The sequence below is a fragment of the Pelecanus crispus genome, chromosome 8 (genome assembly GCF_030463565.1).
Source record: "Pelecanus crispus isolate bPelCri1 chromosome 8, bPelCri1.pri, whole genome shotgun sequence".
NCBI classification, from domain to species: domain Eukaryota; kingdom Metazoa; phylum Chordata; class Aves; order Pelecaniformes; family Pelecanidae; genus Pelecanus; species Pelecanus crispus.
Genome location: NC_134650.1, coordinates 26,539,891 through 26,566,036, shown reverse-complemented (window position 1 = coordinate 26,566,036; position 26,146 = coordinate 26,539,891). Strand labels below are relative to the sequence as shown.

At 48.7% G+C, this 26,146-nt stretch overlaps 1 protein-coding gene across 1 annotated transcript in view; it reads right to left on the bottom strand.

The window, feature by feature from the left end:
- Positions 1 to 26,146, bottom strand: part of HYDIN (HYDIN axonemal central pair apparatus protein) — a 153,238-nt gene that overhangs the window by 47,404 nt on the left and 79,688 nt on the right. Inside the window, exons 19-28 of the mRNA XM_075714834.1 lie at positions 24,697 to 24,952; positions 22,609 to 22,752; positions 20,714 to 20,857; positions 19,549 to 19,862; positions 6,917 to 7,109; positions 4,822 to 4,938; positions 3,902 to 4,111; positions 2,865 to 3,002; positions 1,012 to 1,189; positions 363 to 493 (exon numbers count right to left, since the gene is read on the bottom strand). Coding sequence (XP_075570949.1) covers positions 363 to 493; positions 1,012 to 1,189; positions 2,865 to 3,002; positions 3,902 to 4,111; positions 4,822 to 4,938; positions 6,917 to 7,109; positions 19,549 to 19,862; positions 20,714 to 20,857; positions 22,609 to 22,752; positions 24,697 to 24,952 — 1,825 coding nt within the window. The remainder of the gene's footprint in view (positions 1 to 362; positions 494 to 1,011; positions 1,190 to 2,864; positions 3,003 to 3,901; positions 4,112 to 4,821; positions 4,939 to 6,916; positions 7,110 to 19,548; positions 19,863 to 20,713; positions 20,858 to 22,608; positions 22,753 to 24,696; positions 24,953 to 26,146) is intronic.

The following is a 26,146-nucleotide window of genomic DNA, read 5'->3' as shown; positions in this document are numbered from 1 at the left end:
CCAGGGCACAGTCAGGCTGCTGCTATTAGACTCTAAACCTGGCAGAGCTTGGGTTGTGAGCAATAAACACCTCAGCAGTGACCTGCATCTTCTTCAAAGTACCATAAATTCAATCACTTGAGCACGGCCTTCAGGATCTCTCCCTGGGGTAGTCAAGAAGCTGGTGCATCTACAGAGGGACAACTACCAGAGGAGGGCAGCCCCTGAGGGAGCGCTGAGCTGACCACATGATCATGGCCAGGTGTGCGCAGGGAGGTCCCAAGTGCCAGCAGAGCACTGGGAAGCCTGCTGCGGGGTGCAAGGGCCCCAAGTGACACAGCGGGAGGGTGGCATGTGCCAAACAGGGCAGCAGCCATTCTCACCATGGTGTCCGAGTCGTCCATGAGTGGCTCCACGGCCGCAGCCTCCCCCAGAATAACTGCTTCATCTCTCTGGCTGTCTTTTTCCATCTTTTCTTTCATCTCTTTGAAGATCTTCTCATATTTTTTGTTTCCTAAAGAAAGAAAACATCCACAAATACAAGCATGGGCACAATGCCAATCCCATTTAAGCTGGGAAGCCCCTCTCCCCGGATGCTGGCCTCACCCAGAAACATACTCCTCAAGCAGTGCCTGGAACGTAGATGTTGCTTTTCCTCTATGAATCCTGGTGTTCACTCCCACCCATCTTCCTCCCCACATAGGAGTATCTCATCCTCTGCATTTTGATGAAAAACCAACCCTGCCAAAAGCCCTGCCAGCCTGCATTACAGCTTTCCTGAGCATTTCTGTCTAGCCATCATCTGTCCAGGACACCAACAGATAGATACGCTGGCAAACTCTGCAGCATGGTTTCTGCGGCAAAGCCCACATGGGCCTCTAGAGACTCAGGAAGCAAAGAGAGGGCTGAGTGTTGGTCTGACAGCCCTGAAAACTTCAAGCTTGGTGGAGGTGGGCATGAGTTGCCCTATGGGCATATGGCATCAGGGAAAAAACAGGGGACCTTCCTGGGGAGCAGACAGGCAGTGCTCACCTTTGATATTCCTGGGAAGGTCCAAGTAGATCCTGGGAAAGCTCCCCTCTCCTTTCAGGGAGATCTCTTCTGGCTCCAGGTGACCCACTTGGATCTGGAAAGCCCTGCAAAAGACTCCAGGCACTCCCGGCAGATAATAGACTTTCAGCACTTGCTCCTTGCCAGGTCCAATGTAACCCTGCAGAGCGTGGGAGAAGAGGGAGGGAAGGGAAACAAAGAGGGTTTGGTGGGGGGATGGCTTAGACAGTAGACATGCTGAGAAGAGAATGCAGGTTCTCAAAGATAAGAAAGATCAGACAACATCACCTTCTAGCTTTCTTGTATCCAAAAGCTCAAGTCTCCTACACCAGAATGCAGTATGCCCTTCAGAAGGTTTGTAGGGATGCATTCCCACAGCACAGGCTGCCCTTTGCTCAGCATAAGCACAGCTCTTCTGCTAACAACATTTACTCTCTGTGAGCACGAGCCAGATTGAATAAATAAAAGCTCATTTGCCAGCCACTATGGACGGTGAGTGAAGTGCCCACGCTCTCAGCAGTGCCAGCCAGCTCCTGTCACAGCATGTCAGTGGTTCCCAGGCTGGTGTTGAGGGGCCTGACCCCTTATTACTGACCGCAAACAAAAATCTCCTGCCTGCGTGGTTACACCGAGGGTGCACGAACCTATCCAGACTCACAGTGACCTGCAAACATACGTCTCTGGAAGTGCTGGAGCACAGGCTAGGACAAGATCCAGGGAAGAAGGTGTTGCCGGCAAGGGCACCTCTCTGGGCTTCCAGAAGGGCTGTCTGAGCCCCAGGCTGGGCTCACGCCAGCCAGGTCAAGAGCAAATAAAAGCAGACAGCAACATGGCTTTGGGTGACAGGACACAGCTGCAGCTCTTCTCAGCTCACCCTCTGCATGCTGTGCTGGACCCTTGGCTCCCTGCTCCCCTCCGTGCTGCAGGGAGAAGCTGCTGAGCGGGACAGATCCTTCCACTTTGTCCCCTGAGCCTTTAGTCCAGCACAAAACACAGCTGCAGCGAAAGCGAGCCCTGCCAAGCTGCCAGCACCAATGATGCTGTTACCGCAACCAACTGCACAGGTCCAAGCAGAGCTGTGTCTTCAGAAGCTCGCAGGAAGAGGGCATCAGTGCGTCATCCCTTGTAGGAGACAGGCACTAGGAAATGTGAAAGTCATTTGGCTTCCTTTTCCCATTGCAAAAAGGCACAAAGATAGGAACACTGCTTCAGCTCAAAGACATCAATGCAGGACTGAGAAGCTGGGTTGCTGCAAACTCCTCTCCTTCCTATTCCAGCCCCACTCCTCCATGGCCCCCCTCACTGCCCCACAAAGCTGCTGCAGAGCAGCAAAGCTGGAGGAGTGAGGGACTGGTACAGGAGCTGTTACAATTTCTGGCAAAGGAGCTTCATGCCTAAGCAAGAGAGTATTTAAGTCTCACCTGGGCAGTGCTGGCAGGGGGCAGGCAGAATCTGTTATGGGCAGGGACAAGGAGTAAACCCCATCTGACCACACAACCTGGGTACAGTGACCCTCAGGAGAGCCTGCACTGTCTGGCTCCCTTGTCTGCACAACCAGAGAGCTCAGCAGCTGGGGTCCAGAATGCTACCGAAGCACTCGTGCCTCCCGCCGGTGGTTGCTAAATGGTAGCAGAGCCACCCACCAGCAAAGGCCCTTAAGGGAGTCTATTAGGACCACACTTGCTTGAAGTGTCTTACAGCCCTGTCTCTCCTGGCCACTTTTGTGGGTTTTTCCTTGGGTTTTGTTTTTTTTTTTTCCTTTTTTCCCCTATAACCTTCTCCTTGGCAGCCTGACAAAGGGCCAGGGTTAATCACTTGTGCTACTCCATACTCACCGTGCTGGGCATGACCAGGGGCACACCAGGTAGAGGGCTGTCTGCAGTGGCCGTGCTGGGGTTTAGCACCACATAGGTGAATCCCACCTTCCCGCTGTTCTGCAGGGTGACCTCTGCTTCAGTGACTTCATTAAACAGCTGAAGAAAGGACAGAGGAGTGGGAAGTTGAAGACATAGGCCTGATGTTAGGAATCTCCTGCTTTCATTAGGATGAGACCAAATGAACACAACGCAGGAGAGAAGCAGGGGCAGAGAAGCTATGGGCACTTGACTCTCCTGAGTTAACCTGGGGAACCCACAGCCACAGGGTACCTCCTAGCCCTATGTAGGAACAGATATTTATGGCAGCATGCAGATGGGCAATGCCAACCACATAAAGATCAGTAATAAAGAAACCAAAGAGGATACAAGCCCCCTGCACTTTAAGGTGTCATCTAACAGCTAGCTGAAACAAAGGAGGAGGAGGCATCAAGACATTCCAGAAGAAAAGGCATCTGCATACAAGTATTTGCAGAGTTTGCAGTGACAGCAAAAGCAGAGACAGACAGTGCAACACATACAGAGCTAACAGCTGGAAATATCTGTGGGGTTTTGAACTGAAAAGAAGTAAAGCAGGGATCATTCTGCGACATTTTCTCCAGCTACAATGACTGGAAGCCCAAGTTAACTTTGTCCTTGGTTTATTTTGTTGATTAATCAAGAGCATTAAAAGAGAGCATCTCCTTGGACCTCAGGCTTTAGGAATGGATCAGTGGATGGATGTCTCAGGGCATGTCCCTCTGGAGACCACCACTGGGATCCTCTCTGCCCCAGGAGGCAGCGTTAGTAACCTCAAAGAGGAGGAATTCCCAGCTCTGGGAGGGGTGGAGATGGCCATTAAAAACCAGCTTGGATGCAGGGTGTATCACTCAAAAGTTGTACTTCCAAGACATACAGCCAACAAAGTGGCTGGGAAGGGGAGAGAGCCCTAGACCTAGGTGGGCAGCAATCTGACAGTGATGGTTTCAAGGACCTCTGCCAAAAGAATTGCGTGGTACCTGCAGCCCGCAGTCGATCTCCGTGATGTCTACGAGATAGTTGATGAGCGAAGCCTCCCCACTCAGCACAATCTCATAGGTTGGACCTCCCTCCACCCTGCACAGCGCCATGACGTGGGCGACTATGTTCGCGTGGCCAAAGAAGGTGAACATGACCGCCTGGCTCTCACCCGGCTGCAGCACACCGTACAGCGGCAGGACGTCAAAAACCTGGAAGCAGGGGAGGAGAGATCGAGATGTCAAGCATCAAAATTGATGCAGAAGAGTAGCCATGGCTTGGAGCAAAGGACAGACATGGCTGGAGGGGTCTTTTCCTCAAACACAGGCAAAATCTTCCTAGCCTCATCATGCATCCATTACACTTTCCAGTGGAGGAACGAACCATGGGAAAAATCTCCTATATTCACTAATTAATGCATTAATTAATACACTACATTAAAGTAATTTGGGAGGTCTCCTGGCAGCAAGAAATTCTATCTGCTGCAGATCTTGTCTTTAAAAACACCTTTTACTGCCTTTAGAACAACACAAGACTCAGAGGTGAGAGCCCTTGGAGCCAGGGGAAGGACTCCAGCCCAGCTCATCTGACTCCTAATGCTTTTCACTCTCTCTGATTTGCATGCGGCTCTCTCTCAAGATGCTACAAGAAAAGCTACTGCAGAAATTTCCTATTGACTACTTGATTAGCAACAAGATGAATAATGCCCTCCATAGGTGCTGCACAGGTGCTGACCTTTGGTCAGCCCTATGATGTCCTGCATGGTCTCTCCAATGACCAGTTGCTTCAGCAGTGTTGTGCAATGTGCTTGGAGGGGCGTGAGACCACTCTGTGAGCAGCACCAAGGGCCACCAGCGGGAGTGTGGGCTACATAACTGTTCGCCACACTGGAAACACAGAAGTGAGACATATTCCCACTTACCTCCTCCACTCCCAAGGCGAGGGGCTCTGCCTCCACGAACTGCATCAATTCCTTGATCCTCACCGGGCTCTGAGTCTTCACAGCACCTTCCAGCTCCGCAGCAGTGGATGGTAGTGGCTGGAAAACAAGCACCATGGGCTGTAGTAAGCAGCTGGCTGGTCTGGGTGAAACCACTCTGCTGTAGGCTCCACCACCTCATCAAGCCAGGAGTAGCTGAGGTGGGACCTGGGCACAAATCAAGCAGGAGTATGTCCGTGCCATCAGTCGAGCATAGGTCCAAGCTCACCCACAGATGAGAAACGGGCTCCATCTGCACTTCCTACATGCAAGCTTGCACAAAGAAGCTGGGTGTGCCCAGCCCACAGTCCTGGCAGAGACCTCAAGGGCATTTTGCACCCTTGTGCCAGCTTCACTCACTCCTGCCCAAAGAACACACTGAGAACCCCATGCCTGGACAGGTTAGCTTTCTGTGACAAAAACAGGAACACAGCTGCAAGTGAGATGTATTAAAAACAGGAAAATAAGGACTTAGAAAGTGCTCGGCACAACCATCCCATTTCAGATGGTGCTTAGGTTTCATCTTGTGCACTCATCAGTGCTGGAGAGCTGAGGATCTCCACCGGGGTGTTCTTCTCCAACAGCACCTCCCTAAAGAATGCAGCTGAGATGTTTTTCTGTCTTGCAGCAGCTGAGAGCTGATGTTTAACCTCAGAGGTGCCATCTTCCAAAAGGAACGTTACTCCTGGGCTTCTGACCCCTATTTATAAATGAGGGCTTTGTGATTGCTCTTGAAATTTAAGAATATCTGCTTCTTCATTAACGTGAAGAAGTACTTTGTGCTGTGGCCTTGACTTCGGCAGAATCTGCAAGAGTATTTACGAGACATCCTTAGACCTAATCAGAAGCTACACCTCCCCAGTAGGTGAAGCACTGGGGAGGGACGAGTTTTCTCACATTTCAATGCTCTTTCTGTTGTCTCTGCATTTTCAAGCCTAGCAAAGCTTTGCCAAGTGTATATTCCCAAAGATGCTAACCCACATCTTTCCTAGGCCTATGGTCTCCCACCTCCCCACGGAGGTTATATGGATATTGCTATATATTGATATTGCCATATTGATACAGTGACACAAGCAGAAGATGAAATTGCAATCCAGATACATCCTTTGAAGCAATTTTGGATCCTACTTAGCCAGGTCCACTTTTATTTCACTGGTTTATTTGTACATACATGGCAACAAAGCAGGAAATCAGGATGATTTCATGCTTCTATCCAAAAACATTCAGCCACACTATTCTTTACGTCTACAGGGTATCATTTCTCCCGACTCAGAAAAAAGGTGTAGAGTTAAAACATTAGGTGTAGAGTTAAAACATTAAAACTGCTGATATCTGGACGTGAGCAGGTGCAACCCCTCTCCTTGAACTTAATGCCAATGCTGCCACTTCCTGAACCTCTCATGCTTTCTTACATCCTTTTTATTGCCCCAAGATCAACCTCTGTCCCACATGATGCAGAACAAGGTGCCAACTCCCGCTAGTACCAAGGTCAAGCTCCAAAGCAGCGAGGTTCACCAGGAAGGTCAGCAGCTCAAAGGCCATTTTCAAAGCCAGGAGGAAGAGACAGTGACTTTGTCTGCAAAGCCTTGTTTTATAAACCTTGTTTTATAAAAGACATCTCTGTGGCTGTCACTGCAATACCAGGTCTCAGGGGAAGGCAGAGGCATGAAAATGGGTGGCTCTAGCTGGGGTTGAGAAGGTGGTACATGGAGATCAGTACATAGCTTTATACAAGAAGAAAACTGGAAGCCTTCACATCACGATACAGATAAAAGCCTCATTTAATGTTGTAAAAAAAACAAACCAAAAAAATCCCCAATCCAACATAGGTCAGGAGAATCTGAATGGGATTCTCCAAGCAAAACTATCCTATTTCTCTCTCCCCAGAAGCCCCGTGTCCAGCCGCTGGCCCTGCTCCCCAGCCCACTTTTAGGGCACATGACAGCAGGGCAGCAAACAGGGAGGTTGGCATGAGCACGGTTTTTCAGTGGCAAGCTGTGGGAGACAACACAAGTGCTAGGTGTACAAGAAAATCTACCTTTGCTTCCAGGGAGTCATATGCATCTGCTGGCTCTTGGGCAGGATCCCCCACTGCTTCCAGGACTTCGTCTGGCTCCTCCACACCTCCATCCCTGGAGCTGCTCTCTGCAGATGCCCAGTGCTCTGACCAGGCTCCCTCCTCCTTCGGTGGTCGGGGTTTGATGGAAAATTTAGGTGCTGGAGGACTGAACCTGAAAAGTAACATAACTTTGATCACGGACCTGCGGTGGGAGGGACGGAAGCCTGCATGAGCAGCTCCTCAGCAGGATGCAGCCCCTGTGTGGACACTGGTGGTGTGAGCTCAGTGATGGGTCTGACCCAGCAGCTCCAGAACCAGGATGGGACAGGTCAACGCTTCGGGCTGCCCAGGGACAACACGCCTCACTGCTGGTATAGCAGTGGTGCAGGCAGCTGGCAACCAGTTGCAACAAGGAATGGAAGAAGACAGAGGTGAATGCCTTGAGGGGAGGCAAAAGTGCAGCAGGAAAGGAAAAGACAAACTGCGCAAAAAGGTGAGACTGAAATGCAAAGAGGCAGATCCGAACAGCAACAAGCCAGTATAGACCCACAAGTACCCTCCTGAAAGCACCCACCGTCACAGACCGTGCCTTCTGCACCCAGAGGGCCAAATCAAGAAATTTTGCAGCTCTACTAGTTATTTATCCTGAATATTTCCCCTGACAACTACCTGCAGCTGTAGGTCAGTACAAACAAGCAGTGATGCTAGTGGCTTTCTCTAAGCACAATCAGTCAGGAGCAGGATGGACCCTGCAGCCTGCTGTGCCCTGACCGGACACAGCCCAGCATGGCTCAGGGGCACCCACGGAGCACCCTTGCACATGCAAGGCCACCAGCAACATGGAAAGACACATCGAACAATTCCAGGCAGAGACTCGCAATTAAACATCCCATTGATTCCTGATGAGTGCCAAAGCAGCAGTGATTAGTACTTCGGGGAAGGAAGTTTTGGTCGTTTTTAATCAATGTACAGCAAATGTCAATGACAAGATTCAGCTCCCTGCTGTGTTGCAGGTACTCCCCAGTTGCAAAACAATAGCTCTAATTGCACCTTGCCATAAAAGGGCAGCAGCTCTGCTGAAACAAGGTTATAACCGATGTGACACTTACCAATGGCATGATTACCTCCCCAGCAGTTTCTAAACGCAAACCGTTTCAGGACCAATTTGGCAAATGATTCAGCAAAGCAGTTCAACGGCTTGTTTTATGAATGGAGCTGTTTATAGTTTGACCAACATCTGTCAGTAAAAACTATATGGTTTAACATTTTCAAACATTCCCAGGTAACTCAGATTACATTCCCTGTTTTAAATTGCAGCAGGTGCTCACAGTAACTCTGCTTGTATTTCTAATGCCACATGGAGGGGACACACTCGAACCATGCCTGCCTATCACAGTACCTATTTGCAAATGTTCTCCATAGGCAAGCAAGGCAGATTTTTTACAGCAACCTGGATGCTTCATTCCCAGCTGGGAATTCAGTGCCTTTAATGATGTGCTCCCAAATGAATAGTGGTCTTTAGCTTTGTAACTTACTCTCTACGGCTAGTTTTCATTTCTGGATTAGAGGCTCTGCTCTTCACAACCCCCAAGAGATCACACCTTCCTACAACCACGTGTAAGAACAAGGCTTGGCCCAGGTGAGCTCCTCCGCAGCCCTCCCTCTACCTGCTGCTGGGACCCCATGGGGGACCACGAGCAAGACCTCGGCACTGTCCATATGGAAGAACAAACCAGGACTGGAGAGGATAAAGGCATTAGCTTGCCCCTGCAGAGCACTGCCCATCTCCATTCCCAGCTGTGCAACCTTCGCTCCCCTCAGCCGAGGCACCTTAATATGTGGGTGCACTGATGGGCGACCAAATCACTCAACCAAATCACTCAGCTGCTAACTTGGGCATCTGCATAAGGATGAAATAAATTCAGCTCAGCTGCAACAATGGTGCCTCTGGGCAGCCTGCAGCTGAAGACTACTTCTCCTGGGTGAAAAGGGAGATGCCTGCAGCATAGGGGTACAAATACCCAGGGCCAGGAGCACCTTGAAGCCCTCCGACTATGCACCCGTTCAGTACATGAGTCTGGACATCATCACAGTGGCTGTCCCAAAACTGCTAGCTGCAATCCATCCTAGCGAGGAAATGAAAGTGCAGCTCTTAGAGCTGCTTGTGATAAATACTGCGAGCTAATAACAACTCCTGAGGAGAGGTAAACCCCAGAGATGGAAAATCCATAATCATTTATTAAATTACTTTTAGTTTTATAGAATGGTTTGAGGCAACTTCACGGGACTGCGGTGCCTAGACAACAACAATATTTTTCACTCTAAAGTAGAAGCCCTCTGGGAGCCGGTGCTGGGAGACAATGTGATTAGCGAGTCCTGCTGCAGAGAAGCACAAAGCACAGCAAGGGACTTTTTCCAGTCGGGGAAAGTCAAAATGAATTAAAAAAAGCATAAAGTGAAAAGGAAGGGAGCGAGGAACCCAAGGTGTCAATAGAAAGCTGGGACAAGAAATCTTCCTGGCGCTGGAGGGAAGGAGGTTGTCTTAGAAAAGAAGGAAGGGGAAGATAACAAGATGTTCAGCATCATCCCAGGCTTCAGGCAGCTCTTTCTCTGATGTGAATCATGACTTTCTGGGCATCCTCCAGCACCTTCAGGCCAAGGTTGTGAATGCAGAGAGGAAGGCAAAGAGCAGAAAGCAGTTCCTCTGTCTGCAGAGAAGACCCACACCAAACCAGAGGGGCCAAAGGGCTGTGGAAGTGCCTCCACCAGCACCATGGAGCTGAGACAAGGAGTCTCCTGGCATAAACAGGTCAGCCAGGAGCTGGAGGGCCTGAAAGCAAGGTGTTAACCCCTCTGGGTCCATCTCACCCAACCCAGCCACCCCTCAGATGAGACAAAATGCATCCAGGAATTAACAGTTGGGATTTAATGGGAGCACGGGCAGATTGACATCAGGGAGAGAAGAGTTCACCCTGTAGGGCCAGGACAACCTTGTGCCACCCACTGTCCCCAACCTCTGAGACATTAGAAAAAAAAAAAAATCTCAGCCTGTCTCCTGGTTTCTGAGCCTGCTAGGGACACAACTTCACACCACTTCCCACACCCACCTCCCAAAATAGAGTAGCTAGAAATCACACCGCTTCTGTAAACTACATGTGAAGATTCATGCAGGATGATGTGACCCTGCCAGCTGAGGCTGTGCAAGAGCTGGCAAAATCAGGACAGTCACCCCAAAACTAACGGGAATGCCCAAAGTCCCTGCAGCCCCTGCCAGCATCAAGGACATGCGCCAGAAGCCACCACCCCTTTGCATTAAATGCAAGGGTTTTAACAGTGCTGAGACTGCTTCCCTAGTGCATGGTACCCACATGTGGAGCATCCTTGCCCATGCCCCTAAGGACCACCTGCTGGTGCACCCATTAGGCACAGCCACAGCACTGGGTGAAAACAAGCCTTGCAACAAAGCATGAGCTCTTTTCAGGTTATCACAGGGCAAAGCACCGGAGACCACATGCCCACAAGGCATCTGAATAGGCTTACAGGCCCCTACGATGCACTTTTATTTCTCCTTCAGGCCATCAGATGCATATTAAAAAGGCACTTTGGAGCAAGCCACAGACAGCTCAAGGGTGTTTGCAACTGAAAGCAGAATAATATAATACAGGAGTAAACAGAAAACTTTCCCAGTGCACTGTGTGGGAACACTGGGCTTGAGCTGGGCGACCTGGCCAGCAGCTGAGGAAGGTGGTGGTGATGGTTTGCCCTCATCAATAGTGACTATTAAACTGCATTTTGTCCAAATGGCCTGAAGCCTATTTCTTTGCTAGGATAAATTCCTCTGCTAATCTAAGGTTTGTGTATTTACTGAGCGACCCATTGAAATTCAGACCAGGCAGTGGAGACACAGAGAAGAAACACTGCTGCAGTGAGATCTGACACCTCCAACTTCTGTCTTGCACATGATGGAAATGATTAAGCTGAATTTGGCATTCATCAGAATGCAACGGAGCAGTCCTGGGGACGTCCCACTGTGACCAAGTATTAATTAACTTGCAGTTAATAGGCAGTTTTAACAGCCACTTACTTATTTGTGTCAAAAAAAAAATGTCAGTTTTGAGAGATGAGGGAGAATTTTGATTTCTTGTTTGAAAGCAGAAATTGTGTAGGAATGGATGCAGAGATGCTACTACTGAAAAGTGAAGTATCCCATGTTCCTGGGGCAGTAACCAAAACTCTCCAGCACCTTTCAAGCAGGAGCCACAGGATTTGATTTTGGGGTGCACTAGAGTCCTTGGCTCCTGCTGAAGCCCACAGACCTCAACCGTACCATCAGTTTTGACAAGAAGAGTCAGAGGAGGGTCTGAGGCCCCTCAAGCTGACATAGCTCATGCCTCTTGCAGAGCATTTCCACGGGATGTGGCTGGTCTGATTTTGCAGGGTGCAAGTGCTAAGGCTCCTCAGCCACTTCAGGCCAGCTTAAGCTAGATAAGGGCCAGGCACCACTGGCACTGCAGGCACAGCGGGTCGTCGTGGAGATCACCCTCAGGCAGCAGTACTTGCCTCTCTTGACAAGTTATAGCCCTGGAAGAAGTCTCCACTGACTTTACTGGAGTTATTCTGATTTGCACTGATTTTACAGACAGCAAAACATTACCCATTAGGTCCTCTCCTTCCTCATGCTTTGCATATCAGCCAGGTGATTTATAAGCATCAGCTGAGGCAGTAGGAAGCTTCTGATTCTCTCTACCAGACAGAAGAATGCTTCTCAATCAGACTCTGGCCAAAGGTCCTTCTGAACAAATCAGTAGCTCTAATGATAAATACAATTTGTAGCCTTTGTTCAAAATTAAACAAGTCCCAACAGCTGTAATTTGGAGATGCTGTTTAAAGTAATCAGCACCAATTACAATCTTACCAGTGACTTAAAAAAATGGCTCTGCAAACAGATGACTGTATTGACTCCTGTAACCAATAGCAAAGGAGGAGAGATGTACTCTAGCCATCTTTGTGGCAGGGATCTGGACATTCACCATTTTAAGATGTCTTCATGGGGACAAGCCTTAGAGCTTGGCAAACCACAAAGGGTAGGGCTGCAAAGGTTAAAAACACGAGGAAGCAGCAGGAGGGAGCCAAAGAACTGACTGGGCATAATCAGCTGAGAGCAGCAGGCTGGTCCTGGCTGTGTTAGGCAGGCAAGCAGAAGGCTCCCAGCCATGGGAAGAGAGATATTCTCAATCCATTGTCTCCTTAGGGTAAAGGCTGCAGGAGACCAAAGCTGGGTCTGTTTGTGAAAGGGATGAATAGGACACAGCCCAAGATGGTAGGGACCAGGTTGCGTGGGCTTGGCAGGCCAGCTTCACCCTACAAGAAGCCAAAAAGCAGCTCAAGCCCGAGCTGAGGCACCCTGGGGGTTGAGGACCAGCATGTACCTGGCCTCTTCTGCCCACCAGCTAGCATCACTGTCCCTCCACGGTGCCAAGAGCAGAGGGAGATGAAATGATGGAGCATGTCCTGAAGTCCCCACCTAGAAGGAAATGTCCTTGTTCATCTCGACCGCTTTTGCAGAACCCCAGAAGGTGTCTCCATCGGCCCATGCTGATGCAGGCTGCCCAGCACATTCTGGGCAGGCAGCAATGCCACAGCCCAGTGAGCCCTCCCAGCAGGACTCAGCAGTGGGTCACAGCAGGGAAAGGCAGGAGAAGGCAAAACAGCAATGATAATGAACACAGAAGAAAAAACAAACCTAAAAAAGCTTTGATTTAATACAGTTCCTAGGGTTGCATCCCAAAATAAATTAGACAGACACTGAAGCTCCACTCCACTGAGTACACCGGCATCGCCATCCATTCCCTGTCTAGAAAGAGCAGGGCTCCTCACACGAGCAGAAATCACAGATTTAAGGCTGTGCATGGCTTTTACCCTGTGTAAAAGGCTAGTTAACATCGCTGATGAGTTATTATTAAAGGTCACTCACATAGTACAACATAATTACCTCCTGCTTTACCAAGGGGTTGCTTACAAAGCATTATTTGACTACAGATGGGCTCGGCCACCCAGCCAGTTTTTTACCCAGGAAAGAGTACACTCGTCCAAGCCATGAGCCGCCAGCTTCCTTAGGAGAATGCTGTGGGAGATGGTGTCAAAGGCTTTACTGAAGTCCAGGTAGATGACATCCACAGCCTTTCCTTCATCCACCAGGCTGGTCACCAGGTCATAGAAGGAGATCAGGTTGGTCAAGCAGGACCTGCCTTTCATGAACCCATGCTGGCTGGGCCCGATCCCCTGGTTGACCTGCACTTGCCTGTTGAGCACACTCAAGACAAACCTCTCCATAATCTTTCCCAGCACCAAGGTCAGGCTGACAGGCCTGTAGTTCCCCGGGTCCTCCTTCCGGCCCTTCTTGTAGATGGGCATCACATTGGCAAGCCTCCAGTCATCAGGGACCTCCCCCTGTTAACCAGGACTGATGATAGATGATGGGAAGTGGCTTGGTGAGCTCCTCTGCCAGCTCCCTCAGTACTCTCGGGTGGATCCCATCTGGCCTCATAGACTTGTGAGCATCCAGGTGGCATAGCAGGTCATTAACTGCTTCCTCCTGGACTATGGGGTCTTCATTGTGCTCCCTGTCCCTGTCTTCCAGCTCAGGGGGCTGAAAACCCTGGGGATAACTGGGCTGGCTATTAAAGACAGAGGCAAAGAAGGCATTAAGTACCTCAGCCTTTTCCTCATCCTTGGTGACAATGTTTCCCCCCACATCCAGCAAAGGATGGAGATTCTCCTTGGCTCTCTTTTTGTTGTTGATGTACTTGGAAAAACATTTTTTTATTATCTCTTACAACAGTGGCCAGACTGAGTTCTAGCTGGGCTTTTGCTTTTCTAATTTCCTCCCTGCATGACCTAACAAGATCCCTGTACTCTTCCTGAGTTGCCTGCCCCTTCTTCCAAAGGTGGTAGACTCTCCTTTTTTCCCTGAGTCCCAGCAAAAGCTCCCTGTTCAGCCAGGCCGGTCGTCTTTCCCGCCAGCTGGTCTTATAGCACATGGGGACAGCCCACTCCTCTGCCCTTAAGACTTCCTTCTTGAAGAAGGCCCAGCCTTCCTGGACCCCTTTGCTCTTCAGAACTGCCTCCCCAGGGACTTTCCCAACCAGTGTCCTGAACAGGCCAAAGTCTGCCCTCCGGAAGTCCACGGTAACAGTTTTGCTGCCCCTCCTCCCTGCGTCACCAAGAATTGAAAACTCTGTCATATCATGGTCGCTAAGCCCAAGACAGCCTCTGACCATGACATCTCCCACGAGTCCTTCTCTGTTTGTAAACAGCAAGTCAAGTGAGGCACCTCCTCTGGTAGGCTCACTTACCAGCTGCGTCAGAAAGTTATCCTCCACACACTCTAGGAACTTCCTAGACTGTTGCCTCTCTGCTGTGTTGTATTTCCAGCAGATGTCCAGCAAGTGGAAGTCCCCCACGAGAGCAAGGGCTAGGCAATTGCGAGACTTCTGCCAGCCGCTTATAGAACGCTTCATCTATCTCGGCATCCTGGTTGGGTGGTGATGCTTCCTCAACATACCAAAGTCCTCACCTGGGCTGTTTGAACACAGGGTCCATACTCTTGTAACCCAATTGCTATTTGTTCTCTGAGTTGGCAAAGACAATCCACCTGCTTCTGCAAGCATGACCATTAATGCTCCTGTGCAGCTACAAGGGCAGTAGTAACAGCAGTTCTTCACACTGTGGCTATTCTCAGGGTTGAAGAGTTGGGCCACCTGGATCAGGCGTGACTCTTTTTTTTTTAATGGGGTCATTTAAAAGAGTTTATTGCAGCACAGAGCAGCTCCTCACCTACAGCACATGGAGCTGGTGGCCGTGGCAGTGCTTCCTTCCCAGCACAGGGGGATCTCAGCACTGGCAGGCAGAGCTCTTGCATGAGGTGCCCTGTAAGCATCACTGGCAAAGAAACCATTGGGGGACCAAAATACTGGCTTTGGCCACTTGGCTTTTAGAGGAACAGCAGGCATTGCTTCTGCTCCACTCTGGGACAATCTCCTGCATCCTCTGCAATACAACAGGAAAACAGAGCACTGGCACGTGCTGGGCAGATCTGACCTTTTCTGAAAAAGAAATATGTTATGATGTCTTCAGAAACGATCTCCCTGACTGGTACTCTCCTTGTCTGCCTTAAACCAGCCGGCAAGCAGCAAGGGATCTGAAACCCACCCAAAACCCATGCTGTCCATCCACCATCCCAGTATCAGCCTCTTGAGGGGAAAGAGTGGCTGTACAGAAGAACGAGCGCCAGGTTCACTGTTTTTTGAGAGTCCAGCCTCACACAGGACAAAGTCCCCATTCTCTGGAAGGGTTTTTGCTGTGAATCCCTGTCTCGGCAGCAGCCAGTTCAGGCCTGAAGATGGGACCAGCAGGAGTGCTGGGCTCTCCACCACCTCTGCACTAGGAAGCGCCTTGGACTAGAAGGAATCAGCACAAAAATTCCCAGTGCACATTTATACCCAAAAACATGTGAAGATTTGACACATGGATTCAAATTTGGCTTCAACCCCCTACTTTTAAGAGTTTAAAGGTTTCTCAGCTACCCTGTGAAGACAGGGATGCACCAACAAAGAGCATAGCGATACTAGAAATTACACTCTTGGGCAGAGTGATGCCAGCGGGTTCAGATGGATTTTCCCTTAAGGAAAGCTGTTTGATGCACAGCTTTCAGGAAGCAGGAAAAGAGTGAAGGGTAATAAACAGCTGGAGAAATTAAGAGAAATGAGGTCTGGAAAATTATGTCACCTTACTCATCTTGCCACATGCAGTGACAGCAGGTCAGCAAATAAACAGGAGTAAATAGCCTATCCTGTCACCCATATTTCATCTGATGGCTTCCTTACTCAGTGCTCCACCAGACAGACGAAGTGGAAGCGACAGCAGCAGTTCCCGAATTGATGCTCTTGCTCTGCCTCAGCCAGGCTGCGATTGCTAGCTGTTCCCACGAACCAACCCCCCCCCGCCATGCCCCCCCTTGTCTCCCTTGCTTCAGCTCTGTAGTGTCTCTGTCCATGAGTACAGAGCCTCTCCATAAGCCATTCATAGCAGCCAGACTGCCACCCCAGAGGTGAAGCCTGCCTGGCACCCAGCCCTCACTCCAACAGACTCCGTCTCCAAGAAATGAGGCCACTTCTCTGTTACACCAACCAAACCACTTCTCTTCTCCTGCCAAACTACATGTGGCTGAAGGACACACTCAGCAGCGCATTTCCATCATGACTCAGCCCTCCTTTTCTACATCACCCATGGGATTTAAGCAGGAAAAGTAGCACCCATAAGGTGACCAAAGCCCAAAACGTACTGCTCCAAGGAGCTGACAGCACTGGACAGTGAGAAGGGGGTATGCTCCACTGTCACTCATCTGAGACTCCCCAGCATAAGGGGCACAGTGGATGTATGCACTTCTGATGTATATTGTTGCTGCTGATGTTGCTACCTCTCCCCTGCGGTGGCTGACAGAGCACTGCTGTCAGATTTTTGCCTTGCACTGTTTTTCACTGTCTGCATTTTCCATTTCTTCCTTGTTATAAGAACAACAAAGAAAAAAACCCATCAAATGTTAACACAGAATTGTGGGGGTTTTTGCTGGTAACAAGGCTGGGATCAGGCTTGCAGGGTCCCTGCAGTGCAGCCTGCCAGGGGACATGGAAGGAGAGAGGGCAGAGGCATGAGAAATTACTAATGCTATAGGAAGACCCGCTTGGGAGGAGAAAGGCTCCAGGTTTGTTCAAAACAAATTGACTGAGAAAATCCTGGATGGAAAGGAAAGAGTCATTTTCTACATGTTTAGCTCAACAAACCCTTTCCCCAAAGAATCTACTGGCAATTCATTACGCTGGATTTGTAGCCAAGAAGTTCCCACTCTCCAGAGACGTCAGATCAACACATGGAGGGGGTTTGACATGTGCCATGGAGGTGCAGAGCTCCCTGCTGATCCATTCTGGCACACAGACTGCTCAGCCTGTGTTAGCTCTATCCCAGGGAGGGAACGTGTCTCGCATGAAGGGGACAAAGAGGTGATGCAGGAACAGCAATGCTTAAAGTGAATGACAAGGTATGGAACCTCAATAAAGGATGAAAACTCTAGAGAACAGCTAAGTTTGGGGATGAGCCTTTGGCAGCCTTCATCACAGGTCTCTAAGAAAATCCTTGTATATCCTTTGTATTTAATATCTTCATTTTGATGGGAATCCCAAACAAAGCTGAGGAGCTGGACATTGCCCTTAGAAAGGAGGGCTTTGAGCTACCAAAGGTCCAAGGGGGTGAGGACAGACTATTCTCAGTCTGTCTCTAACCACACAGGTCTAGAAGAAGAGTAACCATGAGTGATTTATGGCTCAGCAGTGTCAGAGAAGGGGCATGGGTTGGCTTGAGTTGGGCATGTCCAACCACACAGCAACAGTTGGACTGTATTGCTTACATGATTGCTCTGCTCAGAGTAGCAGCAGTGACTAAAGAGTAAGGAAGAAAAAATGGGTTGAACAATTAGAAGAAAAAGAGATCTAAGCACACAGAGTCTTGTCCAGGCAAAGAAACAACATTTTTCTCTCCTGGCCACAATAAATGTGTGTGTCTGATGCTGGGAATCTCTGATGATGGGCTCCAGCAAGGCTACATGTATGGATGGTTAAATTCTATTGATCTCACCTTCATGAAACCTGATGTTTGATTCCCTCGATGTCAGACTGAGTTAGTTTGATGTGATAATTTAGAATACCAACAGTGCTTAATGTGGACCAGAAATAATAGCTGACATGCTGCCCTTCTGCCGGGGTCTTAATGAGCAATTTGAGGTGTTAATAGCTTGGAGACAGTCTTCATTTCCAGCTCTGCCACAGAGGATCACATGGTGTCTGCTGAGGGACCCGGAGAGAGTACATTACTGCTTAATTAACATGCAGAGCAGAAAAGGGAGCTGTCGTAACGTCCACAGTGCTAACAAGCCAGCAAAGGGGCTATGCCAAACCCTTTGGAGCAGAGGCTGCTATCTCTTGCCAGGTGCTCAGGACCCTCAACTGCTACCAACTCAGCAGAGTTGGGTGACTCAGCATCCGCTGGAAGAATGAGCACCTGCAGGCTCAGGTCCAGCAAAGCCAATTTAGGTGGAGATGGGGTAATTAGAAGCTGAAAACTGATTCAGCATTCACATTTCCAAAAACCTAAATTGGTTCTAAAAAAAAATAAAAGATAAACAGGCAACTGGCCAACAAGTGGCCCCAGAGGAAATTAATTCCACACAGGCTTCACTGCAATGTGCTTCTTTCTCTGTTATTATAAAATGTATGCATTGTTCTACCATCAAAATTAGATTTTTCCTTTAGCTTGTAATTAAACCTTAATCTAATTTACCAGGAGATGACAGAGGCCTCCAAGCAGAGCTTACAGCCCTGCTCCTCTTTCCCTGCCCACCTGCCTTCACCTGCTATTGCAGACTTTCCTCTGCGTTTTAGGGTCAGTTCTGAAGGTGCCGTGCATCAAGAAGGGTCCCCACTAAAGACTTTTTACTTGGTAAGATCCAGCTGTGAATGGGCTACCCCAGTACCCAGGTCTTCTCTCCCAAGCCCTCATCATAGTCATAGCTAATTTCCAGTTCCCAATAGGTGGTCTCCCCTGAGCCAGATCCCAGTTCTCTAAACAAAACTGTTTATTGATGATCTCTATTATTTGTAATAGCAGCACTTCAATGCACAGTGGTTAACAATGCTCGGTTTCCTAGGGCATTATGGAAAAACCATTTGCTACTGCAATTAAAACTGCCCAGACTAGACTTCTGTACTATGCAGAGGCCACAGAGGGAGGAACTGATAGAAATGTGTTTATAGATGTGCTCCAGCATGACTACAAGATTGCTCTTAGATTTGGAAACCACAGACCAGTGCTGGACAGCCCTGCTCCCTGGGGATGTTCAGACAAGTCCTCCCACCAACATATACAGCTGTACCCGAAGCCGCAGTAGAACCTGCCACTTCACTGTAAAACACTAAATAGCTGTTTCGTGAATGCAACATGCAGTTTAGCAGATGAAAACTCACTTCACCAAGGTGGTGTTTGCCTCAGTCCACAAAGGTCTGAAAAACAGCTTTCCACACCAGCTTTCCTTCCCAGGGGAACCAGTATGGGGGCTATAGCAGAGCAGCAGCAAGAGACTGGGACAGCAGCACATTGTTCTGGTGGCAGTGCCTGTTAGGTTCTTAGTATGAGATAACAACAAATAGGGTTGGCAGAGAAGGAAAAGAGATCACATTATATATCTGCTTGTCCAAGTGCCTAAACATGGCTTTGTAGCTCCAGAGATGAAGGATTCTAGGCTACAGGCTATGTGAAAAGTGTTGGTAGTGTCTTACAGTCCCAGCTTGGCTGGAGAACACTGCCTCCTCCCCAGCATCAAACTGGTGGAGATCACCTATTCCCTGGGCATCTAGCCTGACCACACTAGTAGGTGTTATTTCCACAAGGGAAGGCTGAAAGCAATTTGTCAGATCCCAGGCAAACAGCCTTGGTCTTTGCAAAGTATAAACAGGACACCAGGAAGGAGAAGAGCTTTAAGGAGAGGGCAAAGGTGCACGTACCTCATCTGGCACATATGGCTGTCTGTCAGGAATGACCAGTGGTACTGTACAAGAAGTGGGCTGCAGTTGGTCATCTCAATGTAACGCACATCTTCAGTGTCATTCAAGATGCAACCAAAGTCCAGGGCCATGGTCTGGATATGGAGATTTGGAAAGTAGACCTCTCCCCGAATGGTGACCTGCTCCTCGTGAGGGTGCTCAAGAAACTGTATCTTCAGAGCCTTCTCTGCTACCCGGATATTCAAGTCCTCTTTATAAGCAGGGTTAAATCTGATGGAGAGATGAAGTTCCTCCCCTATCTCCAGCTTCCTGGGCTGCAAGGAGATGAAGAGTATTAATCACCAGTGTGATGAAGTTCCAAGGTCTGACAACACGAAATGTGTAAATATTCACAGTGTGACCCCAACATGTTCTCAGTTCGTCCTTCATTTTCTTTACAGTGTGCACCTAACCGCAAGCACCGCAACACTCTTGTCTGAGACTACTCAGGCTCACATCTCTGTGCTCTGCATCAATACAAGAGGGAAATAAATATTGTTCTACTGAATTCTGGACCCACAAAAGTTGTATGTTAAATATATAACCAAATGAGCACTCTGGCAAGCCAGGGCCTTTTGTCCTGACCCTAGAGGAACTCCTTTATCCTCACAGCACAAGTACAATGGCATCGCAGCCTCACCCTTGCAGGTGCTAGTCACTGGCATGGCACAGAAATGGTGGCTGTGCCTACAACACCACGTTTAGCTGAGCCCATATCCAACACTGTCCACTGACAACAGGGCAGGCGCCAGGCAGCAGCTGGAGGAGTACCCTCAGCCTTCCTGAAAGCAGGGCTGCCCTTGAAGGAAGCAAGCTGCTCTTGAGGTTATGTGAGGATGGCTACTGGAGAGCTGCGATTGTTTCCAGGAGACACCTTTACTACATGGCTTGCCCAGACCTAGTTGCCTGCTCCCCTCCCCTCATGTCTTAGAGCCAGGACATATTTCCCCAATTCAGATGATATTTTGTTTTCTTCAGCAACTCCTTTCAAATCTGTTTTAATTCAGACCAGTCTACTGCTGAGTCTAAAGAACAGACTCTCTAGTAGAGGACCTCCCAACAGAAATGCACCACCACACTCCTCCCTCTTCAAACCCCACCAGCAGGAAGGTCCATGGCTGCTCACCTGAACATCTGCAGGGAGGGGCTGCCTGTCCGCATCACAGATTAAGAAAGGTTGCTCTAAGGCCAGGACAATGCTGAGTGGCAGGGAGGAGATGTTTTTTAAAGAAAGAGGCTTGTACTGAAGAGTTAGGACATCACTGGGTTGCTACAGAAACAGGAGACAAGGAAAAAAAACAACGTGAAGTGGCCACAGACCTCCTTTCCCTTCCAAAGCATTTCAAATTTTTCAACCCAAAAGTGCATACATCTCTATTTACTATTTTTATTAGTTTCTACCCTTCTAGAAGGTTTTTCTCTAAGTATATCAGATGCTTTTCATGTTTAGAAACCACAGCATCCCCTGGGGACAGGGACACAGTCTCGCATACAGATGAGGGAATAGGACCCTGAGAGGAGGCAGCTGCTTGAACAAGACCAAAACCAGAAAGTGAATCCAGACTGTTTGTCTGCAGTTTTGTATCCTCTCTTGGGCAGAATGGTACAAGATGATTTTCACTGACATACAGTAATTTCTTACAACCTTATCAGCTCTAGTAGCCTCATAAAAGCAGTGATGCTAGTCAGAGGAGAAAAGCAAGCAGGATTTGGCCCATAGTGGAGAGCCTGCAGTAGCCTAAGGTTAGCTTTAAACATCTACATGCACATACAGCCAGCTAGAAACCTCAACAGTTGGGTTGCAACGTGTCTCCTGCTGCCCCTGCTACAGTGACAAGGTGTCTGTAGCCTCAAAGATAAGCCCAGCCTAAGCTATTTCTTCCTGTTTATGCATTGTTCTAGGCTTCCTGCATGGCTTATATAAACTAGACAGTGTTTGGGAAACTAGTTTTTATTGATATCAAAACATTGTGTATTGATATCAAACAGCTGCAGTATCATAGTATTTGGTAAATCGGAGTGTATGACATCAAGCAGACCACAGGCAGACATCAGGGATAGCTGAAAAACTTCTAATTAAATCTGAACTGCATGCTCACAGGATTTTGTGCTTCTCTGGATGCCTGGGAACCAGAGGAGGGGCCTGAAAACACTGAAAGTAAATAATAAAATATCTTCTCTTTTTCAGGAGAGGGAAAGATGAGGCAGGAGTCGGGATCCAGAGACTAAAGGGCACCTGCTTTGCATTGGTATTATCATCACTGCAGCTGAAGGACATCTGCAGGTCCTCTGAAGGAGGTGAAGCTTGGAGAAATGCAAAGAGCTAGCATCCATACCAAGAGCAGAGAAGGCAGAGACAAGAGATGACTGTTTTTCCTCATCAGCCTGAGGAGTTGACAGCAATGTCAGGTTTTCTCAGCTTCCCTACAGGATCGGTGTTCAGACTTCATCATGCCTTGGAGGATCCTCAAAAACCTCCCTTTATACTGAGTACAGAAATCGGTGTCTCTATAGAAGTGGCCATGATCCCCCTCAGCCGAGCAGCTGTAATTTCAATTTTACTTCAGTGAAGTTAAAAACCAGTCCCATCTCTAAAAACATCCTCATTTACTTTACAAAGCACCTCAGGAAGGGTGAGGAGAGGGTTTAGCATCACTCAGCTGCAGTGATCTGCTCTCCCTCCTGCAGCCCCAGCACACGAGGTGGCTGTGCAAAGCCCACACTGTTCTCATGAGTCCCACACACCTCACCCTGTGCCCTTGGCTCAGCAGCTCAATTCTGTCTCCACATCAGGAAGGGCAGAATAGAGCTGGTGAGACTGTCCCCAACCCCAGAAGAGCAAAATAATGATCTCAGTGTTAATGGCAAAAGCTTGGTCCTGCTCAAGTCAATAGCCAAAGCCCCATGGTCTTGGAGAAGCTATTTAACCTCCTCCTTTGAACACAAGCACCCCCCCCCCCACCCCAGACTTTCAATCATCAGCCATGCTATTAAATGCCAGCATGCAATCCAGAGACTTACCTTCTCCACCCGGAAAGTGATTTCTCTGGAGGACATTTGCAGAACAGGAGCAACAAACTCACACGTGACATCCACTTGCATTATCTGTGCCTTCCCCGCCTTGCTCCCCACGATGGCGTGACACAGCAGCCGCTCCTTCACTACCTGCATGCAAGAGTCACACGTCACCCAGTGGGTGCTAGCAGGGCATCCAGAAAACACATTGCATTTGCTAGCCACCCAACCATGGACCATATTACTGCCATAAAGTTACAGTCACTGGTCTCCTCAATAGCCCTCTCTTCTTTTTATTCTGCATCCTATTTATTCTGCACTCAAATGCCTGCAATGCTACACCCTAATATCCACAAAAGTCACTCGTGAGTTATGTACTGCCTACAATTGTAATAATAGCTGCCCCAAATGATTATTGGTTTCATTTGCTCCATTGCCAAGCATAATGCTTACAGAAAGCTGTAGGAACTGACTAAAAAAAAAAAAAAAAAAAATATATATATAACTATATTAAGGGAAACAGGTACAGGTGATAGAAGGGCCAATGCTAGCAAACCCTCCCTTGGAAGCTTAATTGAAAGGATCCATGGGAAAAACCCAAACGGCCAGCCTGCCTTCAGGTAAAGAGGAGGTCATTCATCCCTAGGATGTACTGTGCCCTCCTAGAGCTGGTTTTAAAAGAAACCTCCCCAGGAAAGAGATGTCTTACACTTCACATGAAAACCCTCTGCTTAAGCTGGACGCTCTTACATTCAAGACTTTTTCCTGGTTTCTCGTGGTTTCAACTTTCCCAAATTCCTCTCTTCATTTCTTACTCTTCCCTCTGGTACAACACCACAACCCAACTCCTCTTCAGAGCCTACAGACTTCAAAATCATCTGTGTTGCATGTGCAATGCAGGGAGTGGAGCTTCTGACAACCTGAAGAGTATTAAGTTCTCAAGACTCAAGGAAAGCCCACTCCCAGGGTCTTGGATTTGACTGCAGGAGCCAGATAGCCACAGCTGAGCTCACAGATCCCCTTTTGGCTTCTAGGCAAGACACCCTCACCAGTGCCCTGATCACTTTATTTCCTTTCTGGTACCTTTTTCCCTCTTCAACAAAATGGGCTCAGAACTGCACAAGGACAGTCCCATCACAGTCAACTGGGTGAGTAATCAAATCTTCCTCAAGCTACCACTAAGAAAACCCTTTAAAACACCTTTCAAAACACTAGTATCGGCAGGAACTTAATGCACATTTATTCCACATTCACTTAAACATCTGTGCCCAGTGGTCCTGCAGCCAGGGAATGCACACCAGGGTTAGCTGGCAGCTTCTCTGCAGAGTTGGATTTCCCCTGGAAAGAAGGGTCCAGGGAGGAGAACACCCAATGACCCTGCTGAAATCTCCCCCTCTGAGCTGCCATCCAAGGGTGTTGCAAGGCCTGGCTGCCCTTGGGACACTGGGGCTGGCTGAGAGCCTGGGGCGAGCCGTTATGGAAATACTGACAAAAGTCAAGCTGTCAATTATAATGATCCCTGGGAACAGTTTCCCATGTGGAGAATGTCACTCTGATCATTAGAGCTGACACATTGCGTTAATTTTTGTCTTCCAGGACTCAGTGCTAGACGAGCCCTCTGCCCATGTTTGTCTACAGAGGAAAAATGATGCTGCTCCCAGACGCTCCCTCCCTTCACGGGTGTTTTGTTTTACTCACTGCTTCCCCCAGATATATTACTTTGCATTTTTTTTAATTTACTTTCTGCCTGTGCTCCTAGTCTAAGTGTAACTTATTTTCTCTGCCCTTCCTTTCTGCCTCAGCATCCAACACCTTGTAACCTGCCGTCTGCCCCTGAAGTAGCAATACTTCCTTCAGCCTGTATTTTGGTATCAGCAAGTTGGGTTTATGGTAGCTATGGAAACATGAAAAAGCCTTAGCAACTGATGGTGGCCAGCAAGGAAAGCAACTGGTGCTGCCATGGTAACTTGTGGCATTAAAACAGTTTCTTGAAAGCACTTGCTCATCTTCTCAGGCAAATGTCAAGGGGCTGCAGAAGTCGTCCCAGTGGAGGTGATCTGATGGGGAAGGCTCAGCACTCATAGGGGACCTCACCTGGGGAGTGCTGGAGGAGCCTTCCAACATCATCTCCATAGTCTTGCCCGGCATCAGCTCCATCCTCAGCGGTCGAAGCTTAAACACGGGACAGGCAGGTTTGGGGCTCTGGGAGAAATCTTTGCCCTTGGTGTTACTGATGGCAGGGAGACGATCACGCACGCGAAACGGGGCAAAACCTTCCGTTGTCCAATAGAGCTGATGGGTACGTCGTCCTTTGTTCGTTATCCTGAAGCGGTAACAACAGGGATCCAGGCTAGAAGAGAAGGAGAGAGAGAAAATGGCATGGCAGCTGTCATTTCCCAGCAGTCACCCAGCTTCAGTACCCTGGTGGCCTTCTCTGACTGCACAGTCAGCAATAAAGCCACCTGCGAAAAGGCTGACCTAGCTCAAAGCTACAGCCAGAGCCAGACCTTGGTTGCCCCTAAGTTTATCACCATCCAGCAGCTGGTCTGTTTGCATACAGCAACAAAAAGCTTCATGAAGAACATCATCATCCCAGTTGCTGCAGACAGAACATCTGAGTGGTGCTTAATGCTCGGAGTGTTTTTCCGAGATGCTTCCTGCAGGTCTTGCTGCATCAGATGCTAAGCTGCCCTGTCCTTGCTGCAGGCAGATAGAGAAACAGGTTCACTGCCATTTCATCTTCCCCTTGGGAGCTGCTGCCTCAGATGGCTTCCTCTGAAGGTGCTACTGGAGAGATGCAGGGTATATAGACTCATCTGGTGATCTGGGCACCGCTTGCCTCGCTGGTGGGGTCCCTACCCTGGTACCAATGTTATCCCTCTCAGCACCCCCATCCCTGAGGGAGGATCCAACTCTCATCGCCCCCAACATATCACACTTTGCCTGAACAGTGCAGCTGGTTTTGTGTTTTAGGAAGACAGATGCCCTGTGAGAGCACAAGATCAACAGAAGTTTCCCCAATACGAACACAGCAGCAAGATCAGGTCTAGCTGCTGAGGGAATGGAGTGACAACAACAGATGAATAACTAGAGCTAGATATAAAACCAAATGAATATTCAATGGAAATTGATTCCTTCATGCAAGGAAACACTAAGTGCAGGCTAGTCTGGATTTTACCTTCTACAAATCTGAGCATGACCAGGAAATTAATTGTTCCTGGAACGGTTACTGTGGTTTTGGGAGGTACAGAATACTTGCTTACAAAATGCATGTCTGCTGCATGCAGCTAAATACAAACACAAAAGTGACAGTACAGAACAAACTAGTCTTTGAAACAGACTGTTAAAAAATGATGTGCACAAGCTTAGTATGAAATGGTTTATGTTGTGGACAGCCACAGATGAAAGCTTGGAGAAGCTCTGAGTAGATGCAGAATTTGTGGCTCTGGGAAAACCCAGCTCATCTGAGATGTTACCTGGGTCCAACCTCAGCTCACCTGGTGGCAGCTCTGCAGCTGACAGCAATGGCAACAACTCCAAATAG